This window comes from Scyliorhinus canicula, chromosome 1, assembly GCF_902713615.1.
Source record: "Scyliorhinus canicula chromosome 1, sScyCan1.1, whole genome shotgun sequence".
NCBI lineage: Eukaryota > Metazoa > Chordata > Chondrichthyes > Carcharhiniformes > Scyliorhinidae > Scyliorhinus > Scyliorhinus canicula.
In genome coordinates, this window is record NC_052146.1 from 179,317,132 (window position 1) to 179,334,192 (window position 17,061).

A 17,061-nucleotide genomic window follows, 5' to 3' on the forward strand; every position below is an offset into this window, starting at 1 on the left:
CTAAGCAGGATGTCCCTCCATCTGCGAACTTGTTGGCCCAACTGTCAATTTGGCATTGTGTACTTACATTTTTACCCTGTATGCTCGTCACCTTCTCTTGTAGTTTTAAAAATTGTTCTCCAATTTCTGAGAGTTGAACGGGTAAGAATAGGCAAATTGGTATGCATTGGTTTGCCAAACATGAGCTCTGCCAGTGAAGGAGTAATTGCACTTCAAAGGTGTTGTTCTCCGATGCAACGTTGCAGTGTGTAGATCTTGCTTGGTCTGTTTACATTTAAGGATTGGAGACACTGTGGAGCATCCGTGAGGCAGAAAGTATCGTGGACAGCACATACAGAGAGGAGGTCACACCGCAGGCTCAGGCTCCGCAGGCAGGAAGGGAATGGGTGACTGCCAGACCGAGCAAGAGAGCGAGGCAGGTAGTGCAGGAATCTCCTGTGGCTATTTCCCTGCACAACAGATATACCGCTTCGGATACTGTTGAGGGGAATCACCTCTAAGGGGAAAACAGCAACAGCCAAACTTGTGGCACCACGGTTGGTTCTGCTGCAGAGGGGAGGGGTGATAAGTGTGACAGTGCCATAGTTATCGTGGATTCAATTGTAAGGGGAATAGACCGGTGTTTCTGTGGCCGCAAACGAGACTCCAGGATGGTATGTTGGCTCCCTGGTGCTAGGGTCAAGGATGTCTCTGAGCGGGTACAGGACATTCTGGAGGGGGAGGGTGAACAGCCAGTGGTCATGGTACACATCGGTACAAACGACATAGGTAAAAAAAGGGATGAGGTCCTAAAAGCAGAATACAGGGAGCTAGGAAGGAAGTTAAGAAATCGGACCTCGAAGGTAGTGATCTCAGGATTACTACCGGTGCCACGTGTTTGTCAGAGTAGAAATGACAGGATATATAGGATGAATACGTGGCTGAAGGGATGTTGTCAGGGGGAAGGTTTCAGATTCCTGTGGCATTGGGACCGGTTCTGGGGGAGGTGGGACCTGTACAAACTGGACGGGTTACACCTGGGCAGGACTGGAACTGATGTCCTAGGGGGACTATTTGCTAGAGCGGTTGGGGAGGGTTTAAACCAATGTGGCAGGGGGATGGGAAACGATGCAGGAAGTCGCAAGGTAGTAAAACAAGGGCAGAAACAAAAGCCAGTGAGGGGGAAAGTGTAAGGCAGAGAAGCCATCGTCAAAAATCAAAAAGGGCAACAGTACAAGGTACAGTGACTGAGGGGAGCTCAGTGAATAGGTCCAGTAATACTAAAAGGAATAAAATGCGAAGTAAAAGCATAAATGGAAAGCGATGTGGCAGGTTGTTACATGAAGATATGGGTTTATCAGCAAGGAAAATTAGGAGAAACGTTAAGAGGAAAAATAACTTAGGAGAGGTTACTGATCGAGGTGATACGTTTCAAAACTGAGGTACCTGAATGCTCGTAGTATTCGGAATAAGGTCAATGAGTTGATGGCGCAAATCATCGTGAATGACTATGATTTGATGGCCATTACTGAAACATGGTTAAAGGATGGTCACAACTGGGAGTTAAATAACCGAGGGTATCAAACTATTCGAAAGGACAGAGTGGATGGTAAAGGAGGTGGTGTAGCTCTGTTAGTTAAGGATGACATCTGGGAAGTAGTAAGGGATGACACGGTGCTATGGAGGATAAGGTTGAATCCATTTGGGTGGAAATCAGGAATAGTAAGGCAAAAAAGTCACTGATAGGAGTAGTCGATAAGCCACCAAATAGTAACATTATGGTGGGGCAGGCAAGAAACAAAGAAATAACTGATGCGTGTAGAAATGGTACAGCAGTTATCATGGGGGATTTTAATCCACATGTCGATTGATTTAACCAGGTCGGTCAAGGCAGCCTTGAGGAGGAGTTTATAGAATGTATCCGCGATAGTTTCCTAGAACAGTATGTAATGGAACCTACGAGGAAACAAGTGGTCCTAGATCTGGTCCTGTGTAATGAGACAGGATTGATTAATGATCTCATAGTTAGGGATCCTCTCGGAAGGAGCAATAACAATGTGGTGGAATTTAAAATACAGATGGAGGGTGAGAAGGTAAAATCAAACACTAGTGTTTTGTGCTTAAACAAAAGAGATTACAATGGGATGAGAGAAGAGCTAGCTAAGGTAGATTGGGAGCAAAGACTTTATGGTGAAACAGTTGAGGAACAGCGGAGAACCTTCCAAGCGATTTTTCACAGTGCTCAGCAAAGATTTATACCAACAAAAAGAAAGGACAGTAGAAAGAGGGAAAATCGACCATGGATCTCCAAGGAAAAAGCATACAAAGTGGCAACAGGAGACGAGAGGACTGGGAAATCTTTAGGGGGCAACAGAAAGCTACTAAAAAAGCTATAAAGAAGAGTAAGATAGACTATGAGAGTAAACTTGCTCAGAATATAAAAACAGGCAGTAAAAGTTTTTACAAATATATAAAACAAAAAAGAATGGCTAAGGTAAATATTGGTCCTTTAGAGAGGATGAGAAGAGAGATTTAATAATGGGAGATGAGGAAATGGCTGAGGAACTGAACAGGTTTCTTGGGCCGTTCATCACAGTGGAAGACCCAAATAACATGCCAGTGACTGATGGAAATAAGGCTATGACAGGTGAGGACCTTGAGATGATTGTTATCACTAAGGAGGTAGTGATGGGCAAGCTAATGGAGCTAAAGGTAGACAAGTCTCCTGGCCCTGATGGAATGCATCCCAGAGTGCTAAAAGAGATGGCTAGGGAAATTGCAAATGCACTAGTGATAATTTACCAAACTTCACTAGACTCTGGGGTGGTCCCGGCGGATTGGAAATTAGCAAACGTGACACCACTGTTTAAAAAAGGAGGTAGGCAGAAAGCAGGTAATTATAGGCCAGTTAGCTTAACTTTGGTAGTAGGGAAGATGCTGGAATCTATCATCAAGGAAGAAATAGCGAGGTATCTGGATGGAAATTGTCCCATTGGGCAGACGCTGCATGGGTTCATAAAGGGCAGATCGTGCCTAACTAATTTAGCGGCATTTTTTGAGAGCATTACCAGTGCGGTAGATAATGGGGAGCCAATGGATGCGGTATATCTGGATTTCCAGAAAGGTTTTGATAAGGGGCCACACAAAAGATTGCTGCATAAGATAAAGATGCATGGCATTAAGGGTAAAGTAGCAGCATGGATAGAGGATTGGTTAATTAATAGAAAGCAAAGAGTGGGGATTAATGGGTGTTTCTCTGGTTGGCAATCAGTAGCTAGTGGTGTCCCTCAGGGTTCAATGTTAGGCCCACAATTGTTCACACTTTCCATAGATGATTTTGAGTTGGGGACCAAGTGTAATGTATCCAAGTTTGCAGACGACACTAAGATGAGTGGTAAAGCAAAAAGTGCAGAGGATACCGGAAGTCTGCAGAGGGATTTGGACAGGTTAAGTCAATGGGCTAGAGTCTGGCCGATGGAATACAATGTTGACAAATGTGAGGTTATCCATTTTGGTAGGAATAATAGCAAGAGGGATTATTATTTAAATAATAAAATATTAAAATATGCTGCTGTGCAGAGAGACCTGGGTGTGCTAGTGCATAAGTTGCAAAATGTTGGTTTACAGGTGCAACAGGTGATTAAGAAGACAAATGGAGTTTTGTTTCTTCATTGCTAGAGGGATGGAGTTTAAGACTAGGGAGGTTATGCTGCAATTGTATAAAGTCATGATGTGGAGATGCCGGCGTTGGACTGGGGTGAGCACAGTAAGAAGTCTTACAACACCAGGTTAAAGTCCAACAGGTTTGTTTCAAGCACGAGCTTTCGGAGCACGGCTCCTTCTTCAGGTGAATGGAAAGGCTTGTTCCAGAAATGTTTATATAGACACAGTCAGAGATGCCCCGGAATGCGAGCACCTGCAGGCAATCAAATCATCAAAGATGCAGAGAGAGAGGTAACTCCAGGTTAAAGAGGTGTGAATTGTCCCAAGCCAGTTCAGTCGGTAGGCCTCTGCAAGTCCAGGCTTGTTGGTGGGGGCCGAATGTAATGCGACATGAATCCCAGATCCCGGTTGAGTCCGCATTCATGCGTGCGGAACTTAGCTATAAGTTTTTGCTCAGCAATTTTGCGTTGTCGCGTCTCCTGAAGGCCTCCTTGTAGAATGCTGACCCGGAGATCAGAGGCTGAATGTCCTTGACTGCTGAAGTGTTCCCCAACTGGAAGGGAACAGTCCTGCCTGTTGGTAGTCGCACGATGCCCGTTTATTCGTTGTCGCAGTGTCTGCATGGTCTCGCCAATGTACCACGCTTCGGGACATCCTTTCCTGCAGCGTATGAGGTAGACTACATTGGTCGAGTCGCACGAGTATGCGCCGCGTACCTGGTGGGTGGTGTTTCCACGTGTAATGGTGTATGGGGTGGTCCCGGCGGATTGGAAATTAGCAAACGTGACACCACTGTTTAAAAAAGGAGGTAGGCAGAAAGCAGGTAATTATAGGCCAGTTAGCTTAACTTTGGTAGTAGGGAAGATGCTGGAATCTATCATCAAGGAAGAAATAGCGAGGTATCTGGATGGAAATTGTCCCATTGGGCAGACGCTGCATGGGTTCATAAAGGGCAGATCGTGCCTAACTAATTTATACCATTACACGTGGAAACTATACCATTACACGTGGAAACACCACCCACCAGGTACGCGGCGCATACTCGTGCGACTCGACCAATGTAGTCTACCTCATACGCTGCAGGAAAGGATGTCCCGAAGCGTGGTACATTGGCGAGACCATGCAGACACTGCGACAACGAATAAACGGGCATCGTGCGACTATCAACAGGCAGGACTGTTCCCTTCCAGTTGGGGAACACTTCAGCAGTCAAGGACATTCAGCCTCTGATCTCCGGGTCAGCATTCTACAAGGAGGCCTTCAGGAGACGCGACAACGCAAAATTGCTGAGCAAAAACTTATAGCTAAGTTCCGCACGCATGAATGCGGACTCAACCGGGATCTGGGATTCATGTCGCATTACATTCGGCCCCCACCAACAAGCCTGGACTTGCAGAGGCCTACCGACTGAACTGGCTTGGGACAATTCACACCTCTTTAACCTGGAGTTACCTCTCTCTCTGCATCTTTGATGATTTGATTGCCTGCAGGTGCTCGCATTCCGGGGCATCTCTGACTGTGTCTATATAAACATTTCTGGAACAAGCCTTTCCATTCACCTGAAGAAGGAGCCGTGCTCCGAAAGCTCGTGTTTGAAACAAACCTGTTGGACTTTAACCTGGTGTTGTAAGACTTCTTATTGTATAAAGTGTTAGTGAGGCCACACCTAGAGTATTGTGTTCAGTTTTGGTCTTCTTACCTGAGAAAGGACATACTGGGGCTGGAGGATGTGCAGAGGAGATTCACTAGGTTAATCCCAGAGCTGAAGGGGTTGGATTACGAGTAGAGGTTGAGTACACTGGGACTGTACACTGTGGAATTTAGAAGGATGCGGGGGAATCTTATAGAAACTTATAAAATTATGAAGGGAATAGACAGGATAGATGCGGGCAGGTTGTTTCCACTGGCGGGTGAAAGCAGAAATTTGTAGCCTCAAATTAAGGGGAAGTGGATTTAGGACTGAGTTTAGGAGGAACTTCTTCACCCAAAGGGTTGTGAATCTATGGAACTCCGTGCTCAGTGAAGCAGTTGAGGCTCCTTCATTAAATGTTTTTAAGATGAAGATAGATAGTTTTTTGAAGAATAAAGGGATTAAGGGTTATGGTGTTCGGGCCGGAAAGTGGAGCTGAGTCCAAAAAAGATCAGCTATGATCTCATTGAATGGCGGAGCAGGTGCGAGGGGCCAGATGGCCTACTCCTGCTCCTAGTTCTTATGTTCTTATGATTTGGCCTTTCACTTTGTGAACCATCCATTTCAGCTAAGCTGTTAGATCTAGGATAATGAAGAAATAAGTATTGCCATCATTATTCCGTTTCCCATACATATCCTGAAATGACTACCCAATAAACGTGAGCCATTATCCATAATGATCTCTCCAGGCACACCAAAGAAACTGAAAAAAGCATTTGGACCATGCGTGAGAGTTGCATTTGATGTATTGTTGATTGTCAAATAATGGGTTACTTGGTAGAGCAGTCAACAATGTCGATGAAGTCAGTGCCATGGATATGAAAGAGGTCAGATGTGATTTTGGGTCAAGGCTGGGTGGGAACTTCATGTGGACTCAATGGTGCTATGTGCTGACTTGGCAATTGCTCTTACATGCCTCACACTTCTTGACAGCGACTTCAATGTCATTGTTCATACTTAGCCAATAGACTGTCTGTCTTCCACATCTTCCCTCTGATCTATGCCCATTTATGAGTAATGAAGTTGTTGAAGAACATCAAGTCGCTCAGAGCAATTAAGTTCTTTGACTTCCTTTTTTTCACAGCAGAAAGCATTTAGCTGCTTTCGATGTGGTGAGGGGCTGTCAATCATGCCAAGAGTGTTTATAAACATTGTGGTTAGCATCAAAGCAGGATAATAAAGATATTCCAGCATTACGGGAAAAATCAATAAACAATCCACCAAGCAGCTCTCTCTGGAGTAATAGAATTGTCAATCACTGGCTAATGCAATGTATTGCTGTGTGAAATTGAATGGAAGATCTGTATTTCAAAGGCTGTCAGGGGATTTCAAGCCCTTTGAAGTGTACTGGGTTTTTGAGGAAGCCTCTGACATTTGTATCAGTTGCTACTTTGAACAGTTTTGTCTGAGGAAGCAGATGTTAAGGAAAAGGTTAGGGAAAATGCAATGATTTCTCATCCTATTCCTGGACTGCTCTTCAGCTTTCAGGCAGGGGATTTTTGATGGGGGGGGTCTGATGGGGGGCACGGAGGTTCTCTGTTTGGGGGTCTGATAGGGGGCTTGGGGATCTCTGTTGGGAGTGTGATAGGAGGTTCTCTGTTGAGGAGTCTGACGAGGGGGTCGGATGGGGGGTTCTGATGGAGGGGCACTGGGGTGGTTCTGATGGGAGGGTAGGGGAGGCTGGGTGGGTGGGGGAACAGGATTTGCATTGTGAGGTGAGGGGAACCTCTGATGGACTTTGGAGGGCACCTTCATTACACATCGCGGGTGCACCATGTCAGTGCCACACTTGAAAATCCCTGCACCAATCCACACCCACGTGAATCGTGGCTGAGAGAGCCTGGACCATCACGGGGGTGTGGAGAATCTGGCTTCCAGCTCAGTAATCGGATGCATATGGTTGCAAATAATGGTGTGCGGTGTGCAGCTCCCTGCTGACACTGCCGGAGGCGGACCGGAGCATTGGAACAGGATCGATGCCCAGCGCTGGACACATTTTTAGCCCGACGTTCGATTCTCCGCCAATCGAGAACCCCTATCGGGCATCCACCCCATAAGGTTTGTCAACCTGCGAGGATCACTTTGTATTTACATCCATCCTTGAATAGATGTCCAATGCTATACGTTTTGGGATTACCCAGCAGATCGTTCTAGAACATTTCTATGAGACTGGATGCAATAATCAACTCAACAATTTGCTTTTTCATATAATCCCTGTAGTGCAGAAGGAGACCATTCGGCCCATCGAATCTGCACCGATCCTATGAAAGAGCACCCTATCTAGGCCCCCTCCCCAACCTTATCCCCGTAACAGAGTAACCCTACCTAACCTTTTGGACTCTGAGTGGCAATTTAACATGGCCAATCCACCATTGGACTGTGGGAGGAAACCGGAGCAACCTGAGGAAACCCACGCAGACAGGGGGAGAACGTGCAAATTCCACACAGACAGTCACCCAAGGCCGGAATTGAACCCGGGTTCCTGGCACTGTGAGGCAGCAGTACTAACCACTGTGCCACCATGCCACCCCAATTCTGTCTGAAAACTTTGCATTTGAAAAATCACAATATGGACCCTTTACTTCTGCATCTGTTGACAAAGTGGTCTGTGGATTCTGTAAGCTGTTCAAAATTACAATAACTCTAGTCGAAGAACACAAAGCATTAACATGATTCTGAACCAGTCTTTCAATGTAGTCCATACCTTTTGGTGATTGTTTCGCTCTTCTTTTGTTAATCTTCGCAAGTTCAGGTTGTAGAGACCTTGGGCGGGATTCTCCACACCCCGACGGTGAAATCGCGGTTGGCGCGGGAGCGGAGAATCATGGATCTGCGCTGGTTTCCTGATTCTGCGGGCCCCGAACAGTGGCATACTCGGGGAGGACCTACCTGGGGCCAATGCCAGGCGCCCAATCCGCCATTCTCCGCTCCCGACCGGCTGAAGTCCCGACGGTGTGGATCTAATGTGGTCCAGCCGGCCGGGATACTCGTGTGGCGGCTGCGGACCCAGTCCTCGGCCGGCCTGGTCGAGGGCAGGCCGATTGGAGGGCAGGGGGATTCTTGTGGGCGGCTGGGAAATCTTTGTCCAGGTGTTGAGGGTCGGGCTCGCGGCCGATTGGGGGGTGTACTTTTAGGGTCCAGCTCCACGGTCCACCATGGAGCGCGGCATGGCCGCTGGAGGCCGCCGCTGTGTGCGTCTCCGAATCGGAAGTGCGGGGGCCCGTATCTGCAGCATTAGCTGCTAGATCTACGCCGGGTCCCTGCTAGCCCCTTGCAGGGCCGGGAATATGTAGTCCTTTCATGCCAGTTTTCCAGGCGTGAAACTCCACTGGTTTGACCCTGGCATGGGGACATAGTCCCAATAACAGAGAATCCAGCCCCTTAAGTTCCAATTATTAGGTGAATTTTTATGGCTTGTATGTCTAATTCAGACACACCTTGAATCAAGAAACCACATAGCTCAGTGTGCTTTTTAATCATTTTGAATTTAGATAGCAGGGGTATTTTGTGATCACTCTGACAATAGCCTTTGACCTCCCTTCTTCTGTATTACCTGGGAATGAATCACACGGTAGCCACTCTTGCAGGCTTTTCTGAAGCTGTCCATGAGGATGAGTTTTGGTGATATTGCTCAGGAATTATTGTTCAGGGATTGCCGAAGCCATCCAATATAATTGCACCTTTCTCAGACCTGATTTTTATGCTTTTATTCACTTCTTTTTTGTTTGACTCTCTCTTGCTCACTGTTGATCCAGGCCACACACTGGTCACTTGCCTTTCCCGACCGCAGATGCGGGGAGAATGTGCAAGCTCCACACAGACAGTAATCCGGAGCCGGGATCGAACCCGGGTCAGAGGCGCCGTGAGGCAGCAGTGCTAACCACTGCACCACCATGCTGATAATTTGCACAGTCTCATTCACCAATCAACTCTGTTTCCTGATCTACATTGATTGCTGCTCTAGCAGTGCCTGAATTTTAAACTTCACATTCTGGCTTTTAAACCCCTCCATGGCCGCATGTTTTCCAATTTCAGTAACCTCCCCCAGTCTGACGTAACTCGGAGATTTCAAGTTCCTCTAATTATGCCCCCTTTTTTATCCCGATTTTCATCTCTTTACCATTTGATGATTGTGCCTTCAGCTGCCTCAGTCCTAAGTTCTGGAATTCCCTCCCTGAAGCTCTCCATCTCTCAACCTCTCCCTCATTCTTTAGGCCTTAGATGGTCTGGTGTCAAATTTTCTTCAATACCACCCCTGTGAAGCACCTTGGCAAACATTAGTACATTAAAGTGATGAGGTAAATCTAAGTTAATGTTGTTTTCGGAACCAGACAACAGCAGAGAGAGGAAAATGACATTTTCCTTTCAAAACTGCTGTTCCTCAGTCACAAGTAAATGCGACAGCAGTTCATAATTCATCTGTGGCCCAAACAATGGAGGGTAGGTGATTATCCCACAAATTTAGAACGTGAGAATTGGACTTACTGCAACAGTTCCCTCGCAGTCTTCTGTTTGACACACTCCAGTTATCCTATTTTTTTCCAGAACATCCTCCCAACAGGTTGGGTCCTACAGAGAAGGAAAAACAATTTTGCAGGTTTATCGACATTTCAAAGCATGTGGCAAAGTCACTTACAAGTGTTCAGTGAAATAGAAAGTAAGAACCTCACGAAAACTTGAGTCTCTTTTAGTATTTCCAAAGCTGGCAAGTAGAACATCTGCTCAGAAAGAAAATAACTGATACTGAACTTAATGGCCCTGATTTCCATTCCTGAGGTGGGCAGTTCGAGTTGGGAATCGCCGGGTACCCTGCTAACTACGTCAAGCAGCACTTGCACAGCTGTCGCACAGCCAACCCCACTCAGCTCACAGCCACGGTGCCGAGACACCTGGCCCCACGATTTGGAGACTCGGGCCTGGGAAGGCTCCTAGATTTGCTCGAGGCCAGTGGGGATGTGCTGTTCCCCCGAAGGTCCCGGAGGGTGAGCCACAGGGCAGCTAGTGCCGCCTGGGGTGAAGTGGCAGCTGCTGTCAGCTCAGGAAGCGTGACCAGGGGGACTGGCCTCCAGTGCCGCAAGAAAGTCAACAACCTATACCGGGCTGCCCGCCATCAATGAACGCGGGGCCACCCTTTTCCCCTGAGGGGGTTGGAGGACCAACAGCAGAGTCAGTAATGCCTCCTGGGAGGCAGTGACAGTGGCAGCAGCTGTCAGTTCAGGCAGCATGGCCAGGAGGACAGCTGTCCAATGTCAGAAGAAGACCAATGGCCTCCACATATCAGTTCAGATGGCCACCCCTCAAGTTCCCAAACCATGATTCGGGCTGCCACCCTGGCCAGCCTAATGGATGTGGTGGAGTGCAGACGGGCACCCTGTTTCCCCAAGGGGGTTGGAGGGGCAGCCATAGGGCAGCCAGTGCCGTCTCGGATGCAGTGGCAGGGACATCAGCTCAGGGAGAGTGACACGGAGAACCGGCACCCAGTGTCGCAAGAAGCTCAATGACCTCCACGGGGCAGCAGGGATGGGTTGGCACTGGTCCCCTGGCACGGTCTCGCCTGCTACCCCCAGGATCCCCCCAACAACCCCTCACCTGCCCCCTCCACCCCAGCAAATATCGCATGTACCTCAGCACAGCCTTGCATCCACCTCCACACCCCACCCATGACCAGCGTCACCTATCTCTCACCATGCCCCACTCCCGCCGCGTTGCATGTAGCATACGTCTCACAATGTCCTCTCTCTGTCCTCACAGGAGACGTTGGCCCACAGATGGGAGTGAGCCCAGATCGACGGCGGGATTTCGGACCTCACCTCCATCTTCACCTGCTACGAGGAACGGGTTGATGGAGGACAGACCAATCGTCGACACGAGCTTGGCCAATGCTACATAGGTGAGTATCCACCGGCCTCCACCCGATAACTTGTCACACGTGAAGTGTCCATGTCAGCATGATGATCCTCCCTCTCACTGACCACATGTCCCTTCTCCCACAGGATTGCAACCCTGCGTTGCCGGCCCATCTGGGATGGATCCCAAGAGAATACTTCGGAGGCAAAATGCCACCATTAACGTGCCACAACTGTCATCCCCACCCTCCACCAGCACAGAGATGCACGCCTCAGTGGGCAAAAGTGGTGGATAGGCTTCTGGAGCACAATCTGGTGAGCAGCACTCATTTGCAGATACGCATCAGGAGGAGGCAGGTACGTCGAGGGACGACAGCAGATGGAGATCTGCTGGATCCCAGGACCGAATTGGATCCCAGTTCGATGTCGAGCCTCTGGACCTGGTTATCCCAGAGCTGATGCAGACAATAGGGTGCGGCCGCGAGATTCAGAGGGGGATGTTAGCGACACTCCAGCGGGTCCACAGCTGATTGGAGGAGTCTCAAAGGCTACGGGCGCAGAAGATAACGCTGGCAATGTGTGGCACTGAGGCTAACACTGCTAGAGTGGCGACCACAGTGGAGAGCCTGGAGCACAACGTCAGCACCCAGAGTGATGGTGTCCAAGGGGTTACTCAGTCAGTGACGACCATGGCTGAGAGCCTCAACAGCATGTCTGAGTCACTGGGGAACGTGTCCCAGACTCAGGTTGACCTTTATGAGCTGCTGCGGAGGACGTCCCAGTCTCAGTTGGGTATCGCTGAGGTGCTCTTGAGCATGTCCCGCTTGCTGAGGGCCATGTGCCAGATGCAGGTCGACATTGGTGAGGCGCTGTAGAGCATGGCCCGCTCACAGAGTGGTTACGTGGAGGGCATAGACACTATGGTACGGACACTGGCGATCCATCAGGGCTGGCAGAGTCAGATGACGCAGTGGCAGCCCCAACTGCCCCCCCCCCCCCCCCAGCCCAAGGAGACCCCCAGGGCCCTATTGGCACCAATCGGGAGGAGGAAGCGCTGGAGGCTAACCCCCCAACAGGGAGACGATGTTGGTCAATCGTGGGGCTGTCCGAGGAGAAAGCATTACCAACAGCCAAGTTGGCCTGCGCCTAGAACTGAGGATCCACTGCCCCTTCACTCAGATGATCTGTCTCAAGCGAGTTGTTCAGGGAAGACAAAATGATCCTTCCCTCTTACTGACCACATGTACATTGTCTCACAGGGTCTTGATCTGATGAGGCTGGGCCATCTCTACCCACCCACCTGGGTCTCTGCTACCCACCACACCCAGCTCCCCCCACCCCCACCCCCACCCCCGCCATCCTTGCCACTCAAACATGTGAAGCCTCTGTCACGTAAATCTTCACAGCGGGACGAACACGGGGGGGGGGGGGGGGTTGCACATGGGATGCCACCGCCATCCTGCTTTGTCACTGCTGCCTTCTCCGGGGCCTGACCGCCTCAGTTGCCACCAGCAATGCGAGGGCAGCCCCTGCGGGATGGACATCTGCAACTATTTGGTGATTTCTAAGGAATTAGAGAAAGGGAGAGAGACCGACAATCAGGGAGACAGGGAAGTGGGCAGGGGGTGGAGCTGACAGACACAGGCTCATTCTATGAGAATCTCAAAATTCCCAAAAGCGAACCTGTCATCCTGGGTGGTCCTTAAATTCATTGGGGATTTCCGAGTGCTCCGGATGTAGCTGTCATACACGGACCCTGGGTAGCGGGCACACATGCATCATCTGGAGGTGGTGGTCAGAAACGATCTGAACATTCAGGGAGTGGAACCCCTTCCTGTTAATAAAGGGCACTCTTTGATGCGCACAGGAAAACACAAGTGCCATCGACTCTCTGGACCTTGGGCATCCCGGCCACGGTGGCAAATCCTGCAACCTGAACAACTTGGTGGGCCTGGTTAAGCACTAAAGTGATATAGCTGGATGTCCAGGCCTACAGGGCATCGGTAACCTACCGGATGCACCTGTGGGCTGTAGATTTTGAAATGTCACACAGGTCCCAGCTTGTGACCTGGATTGAACCCTTGGCATAAACATTGAGGGTTGTAGTGACCTTCACAGCTACCGGGAGTGGGTGTCCTCCTCTTCCACGGGGTGTCACGTCCACAAGGTGGTCGCACAGATGCCACAGAGTTTCTCTCCTCACACCGAGTCTTCTGCAGCTCAAGATGTCTGTGAGCTAATTGAATGACAAACGAAACCTACACATCATTGGCTGTCACTGGCCTCCCCCTCTGGGTCCGTCCTCAGCCTGAGGGACGGCTGGGTCTTCAGTGTGTGGGCAGCCCCCTGCACATGGGATGTGACCGCCATCCTGCTTCGTCGCTGCTGCCTTCTCTGGCGTCTGTGCGCCTCAGCTGCCACCAGCAATGCGAGGGCAGCCGCTGCGGGATCGACATCTGCAACTATTTTGGGATCTCTAAGGAATTGGAGAAGGAGAGGGACCGACAATCGGTTTGGGCTTCCATCCCGGAATCCTCAAATCCCCCAAGCCTTCCCCACCCTTACGTGTCCCGCCTTCTCTCAGAGTGCAGTCCACCGAGCCTGTTGTGCTGACAAACCTCACTCTGCATACTCACCCCTGGCCACAGCACAAGCCCCTAGACAGCCCCCTGCTAGGAACACGAGGGAGAGTGTGCTCAGGTGCCCTCCCCTGATCCACACACTTTCCCTTTGGCAGCGAGAGGGTCCTCAGTGGTGAAGCCCTGCGCTTTAGTCTTTGATTGTTGGCAGCTGCCTCTAAGCTGCTGACACTCCTAGAGTTCAGGCACGCTGTTTCAGCATCAATGTTTGCTTGACATGCTCTGCACTAATTATACTCTGAGACATGGCACTTGTGCTCGTGATTGTACTTGAGGGTTGAGGAGTGTGAAGTGCTATCACAACTAACAAGGCTAATTCCTCATTTGAGATAGCCTTTAGCTGTGAAGTTAGAGGCTGCTCACAGTCAAAAGGAGTGAAATTGACTTGCAGGAGAGAAGTGCAGCAGGGCTCTGTCCTGGGAGAGTTCGGTAGGCCAGAAAGGCTGAAGGTGTGGTTGGCCCTGTTATGGGTCTCCACAATATATAAAGATGGCTTGACGGCCTCACAACTCAAAGCCCGTCACGCCCCTCTCCACCCCCACCAGTCCAGGGACGACCCGACCTAGAATGCTTCATCCCCCTTACCAAGCCCAACCTCCCTGAAGACCCCTCCCCGCTGAGCACTGGGATAACAGCTTCGGGCCCTTGAGCTGCATACCGTAAAATACCCTCCTCACCTCCCCTTAGAATCCATCACACCAGCTTCATGCTTTTAAAAGGAGTACTGAACGACGCCTGTGTGATTTCTTGCTGGGGAGTTGGGTAATTCCCGAGGGGCCACTGCATTCAACTTCAATCTCGCTAATGAGATTGAAATGAATGAAAATGAGGGGTATTGATATTCTCGCCATATTTGGGTGAGATCCAGAACTCGCCATTAGGAACGGGTCGGGTGAATTGTAAACTGGGTCGTATTCATCGCAAATCTTGATTTAGGCCTTTCCGCTATTTACCCGGTGCACCCAGAACCATGTCAGGTGCAACGCAGTGGTTAAAACATATCCCATACTGTAAAATTGGTATGTGGGAACTGCTCAGAAACAAACAACCATTCACAAACTCGCTTGAGAAAAATGCTGCAGCGCCCACAAACATTAAAGAATCAAAATCAGAAGCTCAAACATTTCATATGTCTCAATCCTGTGCAAATAAACATTGAGATATTGACAAAAGAGATCACAGAAAGATCAAATTATAACCACTTAAAGATGCCAATCAAGCAAATTGAACACGTTTCTCTAGTTGTCAAACAGAACCCCCTAATAAAATAATTATTGTATGAGTCTGGGTTGTCTACCAACCATGCACAATGAGGGTGTCCAGTGTACTGAATGAATGCTTACTCTCCTCATTCTCTTATTGACTTCCTTCCCTTCTTTCACCCTCTTGCAGGTTTACAAGTCTAAGTCCAAGTTGGACAGCCAAGGCACAGAACTGCGTGTTGTTGGATGGATTAAATCTTGAGGCAAACTTTCACTGGCCACATTAATTCACAATGTGATAAACAGTCTGATCTGGCCTGTGCTTGGAATTCTATTTATGGATGAGGTGTGATGTTCTTACATGGAGAATGTGTATCCTGTTGAGCGTAGACCATTGTATTCAACAAGCATTGAATCCTGAATGACATTGTCTGTATCATTCACGAGAACTTTGCTGGCAATAATAGTGGTATTCCAATGGTTGCATCCTTTGTTAGTTCTGTCAAAACTTACATTGCTCAAAACATCAGCAAAGCTCCAGAAAGCATTGTGTGATTTGAGTTGCATATTCAGTACAGTCTATTCCTTATTGTTTGGTAATCCTGGCTTGACTTTAATTCAGTCAAACCTTTCAGTAGTGTTGCCTTCCAGCACATGTTGACAACTTTACCTTATGGAAAGAACTTCCATTTTAAATTACCTCATCATATTTCTCACAAAAAAATCCATAATATGGGATTAATTTGATATGAAATTACCATGGTGAGCAGAACGGCCATTCTGTGCATTCTGAAGATCATAAACAGATAGAAGATGAATCTGAGCATTGGTGGTTAATTCGTGTTCCTCTCTCTATAGATCATGAAATTATAGAATCCCTGTAGTGCAGTAGGAAGCCATTCGGCCCATCGAGTCTGCATTGACCCTCCTGGTGTTCGCTGCAGAAGGATTGGAGTTCAGGGCACCAGGAGAATTTCCTGCTCTTCTTTGAATTCTACCATGGGACAGTTGATATTACCTGAGAGAACAGATAATCTTCCAGTTTAATCCCCATCTGATGCCTGCATCTCCAAAAATACAGTACTCTCTCAGTGAAACATTGAAGTGTCAATCGAGATTGTCTCCCAGGCCTTGGTAGGGTTTGAAACCATAGCCTTCTGATTTCAGAAACAAAAATGTAACAACCAAGCCTAGCTGACTTTGTACTAATTGAATTTAGGCTATAAATGGAGAAACCAGAATCCTTATTGTGAGTCAATATCAAGGTAAAATACATCTGTGAGCAAGCAAAAGGTCACATTTGACATTACCAGACTAAATCATGACCTTTGCTCTTGGCAGTGTCATTGATTGACAACTTGATAGGCTTTTGCCAGTTTTAAAAGCAGAGGTGAAGAAGGAGGAAGGGAAGACTGTCTGAATACTGTCAGCTGATGTTAAAAGAGTTTTGGGTCTCTGCCTCCACCACCAACTCGGGCAGTGAATTCCAGTCTCCGCTGCTTAAAAAAAAATCTTCCTCATGTCCCCTCTACACCTTCTATGTCCCCTGGTTCTAGAATTCTCCATCAAGGGAAACAATTTTATCCTGTCCACTCTATCTCTTCCCCTCATAATTTTATACGCCTCAATTAAGTCACCCTCAGCCTTCTTTGTTCCAAGGAACATTCGATGGGCCGAATGGCCTTACTTCCACTCCTATGTCTTATGGTCTTATGGTCTTAAGGAAAATAACCCCAACCTATCTAATCTCTCCTTGTAGCTACACTTTTCTAACCCTGGCAACATTTTGTAAACCTCCTCTGCAATCTCTCCAGAGCAATAACGTCCTTCCTGTAATGTGACCAGAATTGAACACAATACTCCAGTTGTGGCCTCACCAGTGTTCTGTACAATTCTATCCTTACTTTTATATTCTATACCTCTGCCAATGAAGGAGAGGATTCCATATGCCTTCTTTACAATCTTGTCTCCTTGAACTGCTGCCTTTAGGGACCTTGGGCGCGATTCTCCGCAAATGCGGAGAGTCGTGAAGGCTGCCGTGA

At 48.4% G+C, this 17,061-nt stretch overlaps 1 protein-coding gene across 4 annotated transcripts in view; it reads right to left on the reverse strand.

Annotated features, from left to right (window-relative positions):
- prkn (parkin RBR E3 ubiquitin protein ligase) overlaps positions 1-17,061 on the reverse strand; it is a 1,360,483-nt gene that overhangs the window by 635,564 nt on the left and 707,858 nt on the right. For all 4 annotated transcript variants that reach the window (XM_038803523.1, XM_038803514.1, XM_038803532.1 and 1 more), the window contains one exon: positions 9,818-9,901. In XM_038803523.1, the coding sequence (XP_038659451.1) occupies positions 9,818-9,901 (84 nt within the window). The remainder of the gene's footprint in view (positions 1-9,817; positions 9,902-17,061) is intronic.